Here is an 18,028-nt window from a genome sequence, read left to right on the forward strand (position 1 = left end):
GTAATTTGGTAAACCTTGATGGAATACGCACGTCTTCCAAAATGTTCCAAGGGTCAAGATTTCACAGCGCTATTTATCTGTTAGACAGTCGCAACAACAAATCTCACAAAATTATTAGATGTGTTTTCTCTTCAACTAAACAGAATGAGGATTAATAATGCTTTTTATAGCTCAGTCAATGTTTTAGGCCTACAACAAAACTTTAACAAACATGTCATTAGTACATGATAAATATATAAATATTTATTTATTTAATTTTATTTATTTATTTTAAGAAATGCTCCTGCTCCGCCCTGTGGTACTCAGATTTTTTTTTCCAATCAACTAGTGTTAGATAGTTCTATCTTCTATTTTAAAATCTCAAGTCTTCCAGTACCTTTCAGCTGCTGTATGTCCTGCAGGAAGTGGCGTATTCTTTTCAGTCTGTTTCCCCCTCTGTCTGTGTCAGAAACTCTCCAGAGCAGTAGCAAATCCCTATAGAAAACCTCTCCTGCTGTGGGCAATCCCTATCATGGAAAGATAAGGCAGCAGGGTGCACCAGTTGATTTAAATTTTTTGCCCCTTTAACTAATCATCCACTCTGGAACAAGATGGACTCACAGGGGATCAGGTTACATACTTCCCTATTTAAGTATTTGGAGGGGGTGGTGTTAGCTGCACAGTGAGGAAAGACAGACAGACACAGAGTGGAGCTACAGAAGCTTGTGATAAATACTCTCTCTCACCCCAGTAAGCTTATACTACTCAGTATCAGTCTAGAGGAAAAGGGAAGTGGAATTCCTTCTGTGTTTGGGAGGAAGATATCATGGCAGTCAGTCCCCCCCCCCCCCCTATAGCTTTGGAACTATTAATAAATTATAGATGAAGTCTGCTGAAGAGTGAAAACTGGTGAAAATGCAATACACAAAGTTATATGATGATGACGACCTGAAATACTACTACTATATGATGACCTGCAACACTACTCCTCGGGCATAAAAACATAACATAAAACATTAGAGACCTTTTAACTGTCCTCCTATAGCAAACGGCCTTTTACAACGTAAACTCTAAATAAGGTAATTGTGTTTCAATGTATCACACAGAAATGATACACAGGAAAGACGTAAAAAAAAAATTGGGATTTTTGAACATTTCTTTTATAAAATCATTCCAGGAAGTGCTTGACGCACAAACATTACAATGCAGCCCTCCTGAGGACAGAATCATTTTGTCATTCTTAATGTGAGAGAAGACAGTGTGCCCAATTTTAAAGAAAATTAGAAATTTTGTTTGTTGCATTATTTGAAAATTGGCACCAGCCATTTATGCTAAAACTGAAAGACACAAATAAAAAAACTAAATTGTTTCAGTCAATGGTTAGAAAATATGATAGCCATTTGTGGCATAGAAAGGGATTCAAATAGACTGCAATTGGGAGAGTAGGAGGAATAAAAGCCTTGCAAATGCCAAAAATCTTAGCAAAAACAAACTCATGCAGATGACAATGACTAGAAAATGTTGGTCAGACAGATTAACCAGAATGAAGGTCAGGCTCAGTGGCAGACAAACCGTATGTGCGAGTATATTTTTTATGTTGGAGCACATGAGGGAGGGGGAGAGGGGGCTGTATACAGCATGGGTCACAAAAAAGAGCTTTATTACTATGGGGGGCGCACTACAGGGGGCTTTATTACTATTTAGTTGGTTGTTCTGAGGTGGAAAAGGTTGGGGAAAAGTGGGAAGGGGCCTTGGGGGCAGGCACATTTTTTGCACACGGCCCTATGTAGTCTGTGTCCGACCCTGGTCAGGTATATTTTTGTAACTGGTCAATCATTAGTTCACAGGGTTATATTTATTATCGACAGAGTCAATCGAAGGCCTCAATAGAAGCATGGTGCTTCATAACCAAATCCTTCTGACTTATGGCCCACAGCCAATGCTGCAATTTCTGCAAGAGACTGCAGGCTTTCATGACCAACAGACCTATTTACTGGGTCCACTTGTAGTATTTTGTTCAATATTTTTTAGCCAGGAATGAAAAAGTTGAACATTTCAGTACTATGAAATACATATGATATTTTATGCAATTATAAATGCTACAAAAACGAAGTATACAGTTATACAGTATGTAGATAGGAAGCCAGCCCACTCAGACAACCAAGTTGGAAACGTAAAGGTCACAGAGTGGCCAGAACATCACAGATGCAGTTCCCAAGTGTTTTATTCTTAATCCACTATCAGTCAGAAAAGCTTTAGGGTACAAACCCACACACCGTATACACAGCAGATACGCAACAAATATGCAGCAGATTTGTTGTAACAGATTTGATGTTGTGTTCAGTTATTTAGATCTAATCTGCTGCGTATTTGCTGCGTGTTTGCTGCGTATCGCAGCAGTAAATACGCTGCTTATACGGTGTGTGGGTTTATACCCTTACTGTATGATGGTGGGCTAAGAATAAAACACTTTCAAACTGCATCTGTGACCCTCTGGGCATGCTGTAACCTTTTTTTTTTTCTGGCATTTTGCTATAAAAATAAAATACAAATACAAAAGTGGTGTTGATGGTTTAAGTGGTTGTCTAGCATTCTGATTATTTTTTTGCTTTATGACAAAACCCATTTAAGTTTGTTCACTTAAAAAAAATCTAATGCCAGAGAACTGCTTTAAAGTGTCGCTGGCATTTAATAAAACTTTATGACATCATGCAAATGTCCTCAGATACAGTGGTCCAACATTACCAAAATAGAGCCCCTAAAGCAATAGTAGAGGCAGCATGCACACAAGGTGGCCAACAATCCCAGGCCTTGTAAAGTCACAAAAGGAAAGTCCAACAGCATCCAAAAATATTGCAAATCTTCAAATCATTTATTTAGTAAATAATATTAGAAGATAGCCCTCAAGACTAGACACCTTTAGGTAACAGTATATTCTCTCATGTTTGACAAATTAATATATAATCATATGGAGATCGACTCTGAATATAAATTTGAGTTGGATACAATATTAGTTACAAAACAATGTTTATTTCACTGATTTAAAAATGCATATAATAGATCATATAAAAAATACACAAATTCTTATATTTACAAAAGTCTATATGGGTGCATGCTCGCTAATACAATTAACATACATAATATATATCGCAGCTTCTGCCACTGTATATTATGTAAGGGAATTATTTGTATTGCATTTTATTATGTAACTGTTGTCCATAACTCATTATTTGCATATATTTGCATATCACTATAATCATATCTTATGTTTATTGCACTTTTATCTATATCCTATTATGCTATATTTTAGTCCATGGTATACCAATGCAGTCCAACCAAATAAAATTCACCAGACCATCAGTCCAGTCTGGACAATTTCTTGTTTCTCACCAACCAAAATGAGCATATATAAAGACACAAAAACTGTTCCAGTATCTAAATTTTATGCTGCTGAGGAAGAAGTCAGAGGAGGCTTCGAAATGCGTCCAGATATATTCTAACCACCACAAAAATACGGATCCCACAGGGTCCTATTGGTGTGTCTGTGGAGCAATTTCAGTCCACACTAGCGCACGGATCACTGCCCTGTACACAACTGCAGATATGTGAATGGGCCATTAAAATACATTGACTGTATTTTCTGTCCGTAATTGCGGACGTGTGAATAGGGTCTCACAGCTGAATTCACAAAAACTATAGTTTTGTAATTTGATTTATTTAGTAGCCAAGTACTTAAACAGTAACATTTCGAGCCAGCAGGGTCTTTTCCAAACTTTAAATTACTGCTATGGGGCACAGCTAATGCAACAGATGAGTATATATTTTCTGCCTGGTGCAATAACATGAGCAAGGGTCATATGACCCAAAATACAAAAGATTCCTCTCTCCTGCATGTAAACTGCCTCATATCATGCCTGTCTATTCCATTAGACCACAACCAATAAAACCTTTTGACATGTTTTTATGACATGCCAAAAGTTCTGTTAATTGACAGTTAAGAAGCCTTAGTGGCATGGTTATTCCATCATCTTGGCACTAGTGCCCTGCCATGGTAAAAATCAAATACTATCTTGTTTCACCTCTAAATTGTAACTTTATATATGCAGATTTACATATTTCTAACGTATGCCATACACTGATACATACCTGAAGCTGGCAGCAGTACTGTGTTGCTGGTGACAAATCAGACACCTGAAAACTAGTATCAGAGCCACTGTAAACTAACTCTAGGGTGTCTTCTTCTCTTCCCCACTGTAGTCTGTATCCTGAGATATCTGCACCATTGCTCTCAGGACTCTGTTAAGAAAAATAAAAAAAATGGTATAAAAAAAAAAATACTGACTGTAGATGTGATCACAGACTAAATGGCACGGAAGGCCTATTACAGCAATGACCATTTATTCTACATCACACTATGTAAACTGAACTCGCAATACCTAAACAATGCCAAGTGTCCACGATTAGTCATTGCTATGCTGACAAGTACATGTGGCATGATCTTTGAAAACATCATACTTGTTGCTTCACTGAAGCAATGCTACTCTAGCATTTTTGGGACAATATTTCTTCGGGTTGTCTGACAAAAAAAAACATTTTCAATTATTTAACAAAAACAATAAATTGGTAAATAAGGTAATTTTATCACCTTTCTGTGGTCTTTCATGGTTATCTTTTGCTTTTAATGTAAACTGTCTGCTCTGCTGTTTTAGCCCAATGTTTTGCCTGGTGTACATCTTGTAGTGCACTTCCTGTTCTTGTAAAGGACACTCTAGCCAGGAATTCAGTCTACCTCACTCCCATTAAGTGGGAGTGGTTATAGTCAAGAAATCATAGTGGGAGGGATACAGAGCTAATGGAATTCCTGGTTAGAGTGTCCTGTATGGGAAAAGGAAGTTGATTGCTGGATGTACACCAGGCAGGATGCTGAGCTGAAGACAACAGAGCAGACATGTTGCAACAAAAGCAGAAGGAAAGAATAAAAAAAAGGTGTTAGAATAACCTTATTTACTTGCATTCTGGGTGAAGACCTGCAACATGTTTCTTTACATAGGTACAGAATTCCCTTAATCCTACCCTCCTAGAGCCATGATTTCCACATATGCACAGATAAAGCTTTTGGGAACTTGCAGGAAGTTGGATATGCTGGGGATAATGTGCACTTTTCCCCCTAGTAATTCTGCAGAGGCCAATCAACACCAAGGTGTAGCGAATTTTAAATCTGTAAGACTACAGATTTCTTGCAGTACTTTCCTTTCATACTAAAATCAATGGGAAAAATTCACACTAAGCCATTGGCATATCTGCAGTATAAGTCAGCATACAGATTTAGAATTCAAGCATTAATTGTGGATTTTAGCTACAGAATGAGAAATAGATTTCTTCAAAATCTCATTTCCATCATTACTACTGTAATATGTTGGACATGGGAGCTGGTTATGGGTGTATTACAAAAGTCTCTTCTACAGGTCTATTACTCATGGCAATGATGCTTTATATTTATATGATTATGGATACAGAATGACTCATGGCTGCAAAAAAAACACTTAGGAATCCAAGATTCTAAATCACTTGTATTACAGATTATTATGAAGGTAACTAAAACGGATATGAAATAAATGTTTTCGAAGGTTAAATATGTCAAGACTCCGTGGTCCTTAAATGTGAAGAGAAGGTAAGGGCTGTGCAAAATCTACTGACTACTCATCTTGTTCAGACTTAAAAATCCCCCCCCCGATCTGTTCAGCTTTCTGCTGCATGACAAGGACATAAGAATAATTTGCCCTGGACTGGGATTCTTTACCTTGAGAAGCCACTATTCAGCATCCGACAGGCCTGTGTACATTTCTTGTCTTCCCTAGATGACTACTCTGTATTAATAGTTGGCTGTGAGCATCTAAATTTGGAAAGGCTGGTAGTCCATAAGTTATAAGTGAACTAGACCACCGATATTACAGCTGCCATATTTGTCTTAATGAAACATTTGGGAGCTACCAATTTGATCCAATGTCCATAACCGGTTTTTAGAGCTAATAAGACTATGGGGAGATAAATGAAATCTGCGTAATTTTTAAACAATGCAAACACACTGTCATGGGGCACCGTCATGACGGAAAAAACTTATGAAATGTTGTAGAGACATACAAAAGTGAGTATTCAGACCCTAAACAATCATAAGATCTGGAAAAACATTACACGAAGAGTGTTCTCTCTTGGCTCTGTAACACATGACCGAAATGGTCTCATAATGCAAGTCTTTGGCACCTTTAGGGTCGTTATGAGAAATGTCTGTGCACATTATGCACAATAGTAATTCTTCTTAATTCAGTTAAATAAATAGTAAAGGTTCCTTTTACATGACCCTACCCTGCAAAGAAAAGAAGCACGTAAATCATCATTGAGCATTTACTGAGCCTACGCAAACTCAAACTCAACCTTTGAGCAGGGAGCTGCATGAACAATAGCTGGATCCTTCGTGTGGCCCTTTACTGCAACAAACTGTTGGCCGCACTTCCCACATTACATGGTTTGTTCAGTCGATAACCATCCTACATAATAGAGCCTTAAGAAGGAACCAAATTGATAACAGTGTCTCAGGCTGTTTGGAAAGCTAGTGCATTTTTCTGACTTTCTAGTTTGCAGTTTATAAGCTTACTTTTAGACCCTTGTGTCACATTTGGTGCACTTAGGCCCCAGCCCAGAAAAGCTATGTTCACACACTGTTGAAATTGAGTGGATGTCTGTAATTTAACAGCAAATAACGGCCATTATTTCAAAACAACAGACATTGGTTTAAAATAACAGCAATTATTTGCTATTAAATGGTAGCCATCCACTAAATTTCAACAGTGTGTGAACCTAGCCTGCGTTTTCAATCCACTCCTGGTTTTGCCAAAATACTGACTGAAATACTGAGCAAAAATACTGTGTGGGAACATAGCCTAAAAATCTGGAGCAAGTCATAAGAGAGCTTTTTTTTTTTTTAGTTTTATTCATCCCCAATCCTCTTTGCTTAAGCATTTTTAAACACATATTTGAACTAAAGGGGTTTTCTAATGACAGATTTTCTTGACAAGGCAACCAAACCCAGAATACTCCTACCAATGTCAAGAACAATGGAGAGCTTTTTCCCCAGATTTAATGTAAAGGACCATAAAACCCCTTAGGGTACATGGGCTGGAAGTAAGCAGCACGGTCCAAAGGTCCATGGCAAAACCAAATGAGTTTTACAGTGATCTTCCAAAGGAAAGTTTGTCACAATTAGCTAAATTATATGCAAAATAGCTCTCTCTCAAAGAAAGAACTTGCTCCAAATCAGAGATCCTCCCAGTGTTGTCCATCTAGTCTTTCTTTATGAGCGTCCCTACTCACTTTTGGTACTCCCTTTCAGGAGAATCCTTACACTATTGAGCAGTAGAGTTCTCAGTAGCTTTTCCTTTTAATGGCACAGTAAAAAAAGATTATCGCAAACTTCAACCTTTTAAGATTACCCACTCTTTTTTTTTTAACTGGGGAAACATAGTAAAAATATATAGGGTATATATTTTATACAAACAAACACTGGGCTTAATTCATAAAAAAATATATATGATTTTTATTATGTATACATTGGTACCACTTACATATTACATTTCATTAAAGTAAAATTTAAAAATGACCACAAAAAATTAAAAAACATTCTATAAAAAAACTGGTGTCAGCAGGTATAAATCATCATGGAAAGTGCGGTTATGATAATGTCTTGTATCTTAGCCTTTGCCTTAATATGTTGCACAGTGATATATGTGTATCAGAAAACTAAGAAGTCTCCTAATGTCCCATATGCTTACATTCAATTTTAAAGGGGTCTAAAATCAGCTATTATCATCTAATTCTATTGCACTCACCTATGCTACCAGAACACCAGAAAGAGGGACGGCTACCAACCTAATACAGCGCTCCAGTTATAGTGCTTAAATGTGAGTTCACTATCGGTGAACCGCACTATGTTGGAGTAATAAATTATCGCTGGTGAAACTTAGTATCGCTCTATATACACTCTTGCTTCATCACCAGAGCTATTTATGACTGTTAATTTGTTATATACAGTGGTGCCTTGGATTACGAGCATAAATCGTTCAGGGACCGTGCTTGTAATCCAAATCCACTCTTATACCAAAGCAAATTTTCCCATAAGAAATCATTGAAATGTAGACAATTGGTTCCACACCCCAAAAATCATTTTATAATCATTATAGCAGCAGTGTGTATAGCTGAGTGTGTGTATAGCAGGAATGGAGAGGATAGGAAACACAAGGACTGATAGAGACTGCAGGGAGCATGAAGGAATGAGCAGGGCAGATGTGGACACAGTATAGCAGCACTCTGTCCGGGGAGAGAGGGGTTAAAGCTATAAAGAGATTACCCCTACAGTCCTGTCCCCTGATGCAAGCCCCAGCCTGAAGTGGATCTGCTATAAATTGGAAGGTGAGAGAGACTTCCTGGGTCAGAGTACTGTGCTGCAGACTCCGCTATGCAGGCCATGCCCCTCCCCCACTCACATTCCCACCCAATACCAGGAGCTCTTAAACCAAAGCAATGCTCTTAAACAAAGTCACAATTTTGAAAAACTGTGAGCTCTTCTTGCAAAATGCTCTTAAACCAAGGTACCACTGTATATAGTTTAATATCCGACAGACACTATCTGTAACACTATCCTAAAAGGATTTTTGTGATTAACCCTATGGTAATCTATGGTCTCTCCAGTGTTTTTAATTCACTTTATCGCACATATACTTTTTTTTTTTTTTTAATTAAATTTTTTTTTCTAAATAAAAGCTACGTTTTAATGATTTTCACAGTTTATTGAAACACGTGTATATACAGGAATAACAACAGCTGCGGGGACCCACGGCTTTTCTATTTCCCCCTGCCCCAGCAACAAATTCTTTAATAAAACCCTGAAATGCCCCTTTAAGAAACTTGGCCCTAGTAGCACAAATAAATGCAGAAGTACCTAGACGTGCAACTGACTATCTGAACAGCTCTCCCCATACAGCATGAGCAGCGATTATGTGAGAACACTACAGAGGTGTACAGAACATGTAGGATGATAATTCCCAGAAGAGATTATCATTTACAGACCTGCCACTGCAAATGCTGGAGTATAAATGGCTGTGATTATTTTCTGAAAAACTTTAAAATTTTCCAGAGCAAGGCAGGATTTAGCTAATCCATGTATTTTACTAATGTAACAGCATTTACATGTTACAAAACATGTGCATCCTACAATATAAACACATACAGTATGTGTACAGTTATACATGATCTATCTAACTATAAATCCTAACAACTGCAGCCCTCCAGGTGATTATTTGATCAGGTGCCTTATAGAAATGCAACATTTTAACTATGACAGGGTTGAAACGTTGCATTTCTGCAAGGCACCAGCTACAATAAACACGTTCTCAAGTTTTCACATAAGCTAAATGGTAACATGGTGTAAAGTGAAAAAGTCTCAGTAGCCCCTAGCAACCAATCAGATTCCACCTTTCATTCCTCACAGACTCTTTGGAAAATGAAAGAAGGAATCTGATTGGTTGCTAAGGGCAACTGAGTCAGTTTCACTTTACACTTTGTTTGATAAATCTCCCCCTATGTATCTCTCTAATTTCAAATAATTGTGCCTAAATCATAGTAAAATGATTTTAAACTAACATGCTGGGTTACTTGGATGCAGAAAAAATAGGGGTATGGCTGCAACTGTACTGTATATATTATCCTAAATGCTATGTGAATTTAAAGGGTACTTATCATTCAACACAACCCCCCACCTTTATAGTGTCATAATAGTTCATGATTGTATAGGCTATATCACTGATATTAGATAAGCAGATTACCGTCCATCCAGTCACACATCATCAAGATAATTATAGGTATAATGCTGAAGACTCGCTTAGCATATAGAGACACCTTAGCATGCAAACTAGGAAGAAGTACATTCCTGCTATTCCCTATAATCGGGCTTACCATGTGACCACCATTTACACAATAGTATCACAGGAATAATGATTACAAGGGTTGAATTATGCAAGTCATGGAGTGGCTGTATATAATGGATTCAACCATTATGATAATTTACTCAGGGTAATTGTTACTATACTCCATTATTCTCAGTCTTTACTGTGTAGTCAATAGATGCCATAAAGATCTATCCTAGTGAAATTTATCTGAGTTGTGCTTAGCCTGTTCAGACAACCACCAAATACATAGCAGAAATAAAATACAAACTTTGCATTCGAGAAAAAATAATCTACATAAACATGAAATCGAGCACAATGTTTTCAATCTATATGATATCATAGTGCACTTCATTAAAGAAAACATTTGGTGGAATGTCAATGACCAAGTGAACTGCATTGCAAAGTAGAAATGAAACTGAAGCTGTCCATTTGGCGTCATCAGCACTCTCGTTCTCACCACCAGCGCACACACTCATCTTACCTCCCAGCTTATAAGTACACATGTGTCAGAGAGGAATGTCAGGGCTGGAGGTCTGCACTGTGCGGGTGGTCCTGCTGCAGTTGTGATCTCTGTAGCGTCTGAGTAAGGACCATACTGAAATACAAATACAAGTCTATGTTGGTAAATCCTCAATTTAAAATGTGTGGCCTAGAGTCTGCAAAGAGAGATTTTACAGCATTCCTCAATGGAAAATACATGCAAAGCATCAAAGCAGAAGTTTTATATTTTAACAGGTTTGCATCTCACTTTTTTATAATCCCTGTGATCCATTTCAAAACCAACTCCTGTGTAATACTATGTTGTTATTATAGAGAGTATAACAGCATTGATATACATGTGAATACACAGGCAATTAGGAATTAGTAATATGCAATGCAAATGCGAAAAATGTTAAAGAAGAAACCTCGGGAAACGTAAAAATCCCAGGCGGGCATGGGTGGGGAGGGGCTTAATAAAAAAAGATATGCTTATCCGTCCCCATGCCCCATTGGGCAGATTCCCCACTCACACCCCCCGTAGCTTCCTGCAGATACCAGTCCTGCCATATGCTCCGGATCAGAAATGACCGCTCAGCCAGTCAGTGATGGGAACAGGACACCACCGTAGCCACTGACTGGCTGTGCAGATCACCAGGACGTGATGATGCAGAAAGTCCGGAGAAACAGGATAACGTCGGCTGTCAGTGAACTTGTGACACTGAGCTGTGGAGGCACAGGGGATGGGTAAATATAGATTCTTTATTATGTATCACCACCACCCACCTGGAATTTTAAAATTTCCATTGAATTACCCTTTAAAGAGAATGCATTATCTACATTTATTTATTTTATTGCTATTTTAGAGCTAGATATACTAAAAGATTTCCCATTTTATGACTTGTTGCTATGTTCTGATTGTACATTTTTATTCTATTTTAGTGCATGGGTGCTGAATGCTTTTTTACAGCAATCAGAGATATCCTTTACAGCATGGATATAGGCACAATAAATTGGAGTTGACCCTCTTCACTGGAAGAGTTTTGGAGACTTGCTCTATGACCCGTGCTGAGGTCAATGTGTAGACAGGGTGTATGCTGAGCACTGACCATCACCTACTGTAAAAGTCCTAATCTCATCTCATCTATATAATGATTTCACCTTTTATCGTAATCCTGTCTGCAATGACAATTAAGAGACTGCTAAAGAGTGATCTCTACAGAACAGGAAGTGTCAGCTTATTATTATTATGTGTAAAAACTTATTTCAGTATTATATTTTATAATAGCTATTCAAATGGAAAATTAGAAAAAAAAACCAAAAAAACAAAACTGAACATTTAAAAAAAAAAAAAAACACACATTTCACAAACACATGATTTAAATAACAGGTCATTTTCTGATGACACATTCCTTGTGCGAAGGGTCCTGCTAGTCAGAAATTAAAACTCTTCGGAGGAGATTTAATAAATAAAAAAAGCCCGCCCCAACGCACCTGGCAAAGGCGCAATAATTTAGACGGGCGCAGAAATCTATACCTGCTCCATAGCGGGTATAGAGCTCTACCTTGATTTACGCCTCTTTGCAAGCATAAATCATGATGAATCACGGCTCATCTCTGCCTTAGCATGCATCCACCCACCCCCACCTACGAGCAGGTGTACGCCACAGAAAAGGGGCATATGTGTGCAAAAACCAGGTGGTTTGTGTAAAATCCTGTGCCTTATCTGTAGAGTACGCCGGGGGCAATAAATCTCTCCCAGTATGTATAAATGCAATCTCATTGGTCTATCAAGATGTAATTAAAACAGAGATGCAGTACAGGTAATATAGATGATAAAGTGGGACTGGGTGCAGAAGATTCCGTTTAATACTTATATACATGTAAAATAGCTTTATGCCATATAAATATTGATAGGGCACTTTTTGTATGTCTTGTTAGCCCAGTTCCCTACTAATGGACCAGTGACAGTATTTTACTGGCTATGTAAGTTGTATTTATTAAAATTCTTAGCGATGTCACTTAACATCTTAGACTGCAGATGTCCTCGGCTTAGCACAGATCTAGAACTGATTTTATTGGTAACTAGGAGAAACTGCTCCACTTCTTGACATTTACAGGATTGAAAGGAGAAACACATTCATAACGATGATACAATAGCCTTTCTGTCATATGAGACATAATTGCTCATTAAACGAGAAAGAAAATCACTTACTCCTCCGTCATTTAGCGCCCGTACTCTGAAATGATAAGTACTTCCAGGAAGCAGATCACTAACTGTACACTCCAAATCACAACCATGATAGACCTCAGTGGTATGTCCTTCAGGTATACTAAGCTCTAGGCTGTACTCTGATACCTGGCATGCTGGGGCATCTGAAGAAAAAGGCAATAAGGAGGTTAATGTACCGGTAACACAAAATGAAATCCTTATCAGAGTGTTATTACACCTCTATGGAAACAAACACAGTAAAAACCTTGCTGTATATTGTATTGTTATATTTTGTATATTGTTATTGTAATAAAAGGCCTTCCACGTAAAATGATGGAACCCACAAATATGCAGCACAGAGTAATAGGCATATGTAAACAAATGAAAGTATTACTTTAATTTTGCTGAATACAATTAAGGTGAGGACTGTGCACAAGAAGAGAAGGGGAAACAAAATTAACAAAAATGCTATACAATTCCTTGCACTTTCGGTAGTCAAAGAAGTTGACTGAAATAGCGCCAGAAGAAACAGCTGAGAAACCTAAATAGGTTGTCTGGGAAAAATGAATACTTAGCCAGGCTGCTGGGGCTGCGGGGAACATGGTAATGCACCATTACCTGCAGGCTGCCCATTTTGCACCGCTTACTGTGTTTATAACATACAACATACATGCGCCCCAACCAGAAACGGCCGTTCACCATAGAATGTATACTCAGCGGCCCGTTTCTTATAGGATTATGATGCCATTAGTTCTAAAAACTCAGGAAGAGCGGAAAGCCCGGGATTCGGCATCGGCAGGGGAATGTGACAGGTAAGTATACATAACAGACATATCACCCGCAGCCCCATCAGCCTGGCCAGTATTCATTTTTTTAGCAGTATGACCAATTACAAACTAGAAGCTGTACTGGCCAATCTCAGCAAATACCTACCCCATAGTAAGTGAACTTCTTTGTGCTTTGGTTTGCCTACCACTCTTGGTGCTTGACAAGGACCTGGTGCTACACATAAGGTGTGAATAGGCTGACTTTCAGAACACTACGGAGGAAAAAAATATTCTTTACCACATAAGAGTTGTTAGTTTAAACATATAGAAGACATATACTTTTGGGTCAGGGATCAGTAATACACTTAACGCACAGCAATCTGAAATCCCCCTTTAACTGAAAAGCAAATGTACCACTTTGTTTACTGTAAAAAAACAAAACAAAAAAAAAAACACAAAAAAAACACCTGGTTGCCATGTACATCCCGGTGGAGCAGTTTTTTTTTTTTAAACTACTACCTGGTTCCTGCCAGTTACCCCTCCCCTTGGTGATGCTGCCAGATTTTAATGGAGGTGCATCACCCAGGGAAGGGGGTATTGGAGCACTGGGGTTGCTGGGCTCATCTCCAGTGCATAGAGCGGGATAAATTGCAGCTTGAATTGCAGAATCAACGCAATTGGTGGGAATCGGGTGACGGTTTAAAAATGGACCGCGCCACCAGTTGATTGACAGAAACTCCTATTAAAATTACATATAAGTCACTCTAAGGAGTTGCATGCAGATATAACTTCCAGCCTGGATTAGAGCTCTGATTTCTAGATCTCTCCTTAAACACAAATAGGGAGAGATCTGGCAATCAGGGCTGGGAATCTCCCCACTTAATTCTATTGTTACTCTAAATTGGTACAGCCATTCAGAGTGGATCATATCAGTGTGATAAGGAAGCCTGTCAGTGTTTATGATGCCCGTGGTTCAGGCAGCATGAAACTAGTGACAGGACCCCTTTAAGAAATGGAAGGTCAAAATAAAGAGAATAGATATAATATTGTCTTTTTGTAGCAAAACGATAGCAAATACAGACGTATATCTATTCTGAGCTAATAAGCATGCATATTGCATCTGTATTCAGATTCACATTAGGGAGCTCTTACAAATTAAGGTTCTGTTAATGTTTTCTAATTCAGCTGATAAAGCCAAAGCCAGGTGTAGATCATAATGGGAGAGAAAGTGTTGGGTAGTTAGGGTTTCACAAGGCAACTATGGTGTGCAGAAAACCCTGCCAAAATGAGAGAGCCTGCGTGATTTTGACATTAACACCGCAGATTTAATGGAGACTATGGCAATACTGCCATTGGCCAATGCATGCTGCCCGTCATATAGCTGTATCTTTAATGCAAATTATCTAACAATAGGATGATGTCTGGTCAATGATTTGTTTTGCTGGAACAGCCATACACACATCTAAGTCAGTGTGCGGTATTAGTAAGTGTATTCACATTACTTACTGACAGCAGTTCCCTGTGTACCTCATAGAGCTAAACTCAGATTCCCTTCCCTTCCAGGCTGTGGTGTCCTGTTCTGTGGTGATTCTGTCTATAAGATGGCTGACATGGAGGAGCATGTGACCATGCCCCACCTCCAATGTCCTCCATACACATATACAGGCTCACTGGTGGACAGTGAGGATATAAGGCATGGTAACATGCTCTCCATTTCGGCCATCTCATGCACAGACTTACCACAGAGCAGATCAGTACGGCCTGAAGGAGGGGAGTCTGGTTTTACTTCTATGGGCTACACTGGGAGCTGCTGTCAGTAGATGCTATGAATACACTTACTAATACTGTACACTAAACAATTTTACTATAAAATGGCCAACCTCTTTAAATTTCACCAGATAAATAATCATTTCAGTTGAAGTTATCGATTTTCATCAACCTTAATTTTAGCACCTTTAGACTAAACCCTAAAAGACAGATAGTACTTTCCCTTCTTTTTTTAATCCAGTCCCGGCTTTAGCTTCAACAATGCATCAGAAGACCTGAACAAAACCTGAACATGTAAGAGATTCATCATATCTTCTTGTCTTGTATTCTGACCTTAAAATAGATAGAGCCTAATGAAGCAATTTTCTACCAAACATTTAGGAAAATGTGTGCATTGCAACAGGTCAAAAACACTATTTGGACTTGGAATAATATTCTTTTAACCTTTTTGAACATCACAGTAAAATAGGGGCTGTCCTTACCTGACTGTGCCCTCCTGTGCTGATGGAGCACACGCGGAGTTTGTATAAAGTGCCTGGTTTCAAGTCATTACAGGTATATTCTGTTGCAGACCCACTATACGCCACCTTCCATTGTGTTGCTGCAAAAAGCATGGCCATTATTATAATCTAAGACTAAATAAATTGTAAAGTGCAAATAATGACATGGGTAAATTTACTTTTAAGAGGCTGCCATACTTTGGAAATGATTATTTAAAGGAGACCTGTCACCCCCCGTGCTGGGGTGACAGGCTCCCGACCCCCGATACAGCTCCCTATACTCACCTGATCCCGCTTCCTGATCCGGTTGGGTCACGGAAATATGAGCGCCTGAAGCCCGGCGGGCGCACTCACAGGAGAGTCCGACGCCCATAGAGAATGACCGAGCATCGGACTCCCCATTCATTCTCTATGAGCGTCGGACTCTCCTGTGAGCGCGCGCGCCGGGCTTCGGGCGCTCATATCTCCGTGACCCGACGGGATCAGGTGAGTATAAGTGGCTGTAACGGGGGGTCGGGAGCCTGTCACCCCGGCACGGGGGGGGGGGGGGGGGTGACAGGTCCTCTTTAAAGAAGCTGGTCATTGTCAGGATGAAATACACACTGACAAATGACAGAACTATAAAGTACTGAATGACTGTAGTATAGGATGCTGCTAATCCATCCCCATTCATGGTTAGCGGCTTATTTTGCAGTTGTTATATTACAGTGCAATTTGCGAAGATCAGGCTTTTATATAATAAATAATAACTCTCACATTAGTTTAGTGTTAATACGGCTAAAGGCTGTTATACATGCATACGATACTAGTGGACATGTGTGAGATTAGGATGCATAGCCTCAGATGGCATCTGTGATGTTCATCAGTATAAGATCATATGTGACAGTATCAGTTTACTATGCATTTAATAGAGAGGTTGATGGTGTGCATCTTGTGGATCTATTGAGTTTACATTTAATTTTATTTTCCTTGAAGTGAAACCTCAAGAGAGAACAGACTTTAAGTTGTGATGACCTGTTTCTTGGAATTCATTAGCGGTGCACAAGCAATCTTACCGATGTAATTGGTAGAAAGTGACTCTACTGCGGTTCATCTGTTTGTGCAAGGCTCCCTCACATTAGCCCATCCTATCTGGTGCTTTCAGATTAATGAATGAAAATTAATGTATGTAGCCTGTTTGTCAGCTGCTAGGCTCAGCCTGATTTTTAAGGCCATGCTATTTTATGATCTGTATAGTTTTAGGTCTTCCTAAATCAGCGACTTTTAAACACGTTTAGAATTTTTTTGTTTAAAAATGGATTATGTTTATCAGAGCTGAGTTACTACAGTAGAAGTGGATACAGGGAAGAAAGGTACTGTATATTCACACATGGACATTTTATGGCGTCTTGTTGATGCAATTAACACAAAATTGCTGCAAAAATGAAGGAAGCTGATAAATAAGTTTTGGGGAAAATATTGTGTATGATTTGTAATTTGTACATATAAATTTGTGCTCATTCTGGACTAAAGAGTCAAGTGGGTGGTTCTACTGACAGCACACTTATACACAAATAGTTGTTAACCACAAGTAGGACCACACACTAGACTACTTAGTCCCGCATGAATAAATGACCATCTACTATAGAACTCGCGCCTTTGATTTTCCCATTAAAGTCATTTGGGAAAATACACAGGATATCCTCAATATAAATGACCATGCTTTATTGGTCAAATCCAGCTCACATTCCATGTGTTTATATGCAAGATATATTGAAATCTTACCTACGTTGCTAGTACTCTAACACGCTGTGGATTTAACCACACAAATATACTGAGTAAAATTTCCGGCATGTACGCCACATGCAAGCACACCCTAACAAAGAGGGCAGTGCACTACTCGGCACCTATACTTTGGCAACAGATGTTCCAGTTGATAAGAAATCTTGGTAAATGAAAAAGTATGTGGACCATTTAAGAATGTTTTTTCGGTATCGGCAAGTGTACCTAAATATAGGGACTTTTGAAGTCCAGTAGCCAAGGCCTGAGACTGGCAGGAGTCTCAGATAAGCCAGCAAAGACCCGGAGGAACCCTTAACCAGCAACCTGCCGACAATCTCCTGTTTAGGATTCTATATGAAGAAAACCTTCTATCTAGGCTTATACTGAATGATATGTGTACAAGATGTACATATTTTAGATGACAGTAGTCAACATAGAGATGAATCCACCTAACTAATGAAACATTAAAACACATAAACCAAGAGAAACTTTGTTAGTCAGCAAGGCTGAAAGGAGTGACGCCATGTCTCTATTTCTCTATTCTTGTCACATAACATCTCGTAGCTC

General features: G+C 38.8%; 1 protein-coding gene across 1 annotated transcript in view; it reads right to left on the reverse strand.

Annotated features, from left to right (window-relative positions):
• Positions 1–18,028, reverse strand: part of FNDC3B (fibronectin type III domain containing 3B) — a 247,626-nt gene that overhangs the window by 47,265 nt on the left and 182,333 nt on the right. The window contains exons 17-21 of the mRNA XM_069975184.1: positions 15,683–15,801; positions 13,600–13,705; positions 12,670–12,830; positions 10,459–10,572; positions 4,126–4,275 (exon numbers count right to left, since the gene is read on the reverse strand). Of these exons, the coding sequence (XP_069831285.1) occupies positions 4,126–4,275; positions 10,459–10,572; positions 12,670–12,830; positions 13,600–13,705; positions 15,683–15,801 (650 nt within the window). The remainder of the gene's footprint in view (positions 1–4,125; positions 4,276–10,458; positions 10,573–12,669; positions 12,831–13,599; positions 13,706–15,682; positions 15,802–18,028) is intronic.

The sequence above is a fragment of the Dendropsophus ebraccatus genome, chromosome 6 (genome assembly GCF_027789765.1).
Source record: "Dendropsophus ebraccatus isolate aDenEbr1 chromosome 6, aDenEbr1.pat, whole genome shotgun sequence".
Classification (NCBI taxonomy): Eukaryota; Metazoa; Chordata; class Amphibia; order Anura; family Hylidae; genus Dendropsophus; species Dendropsophus ebraccatus.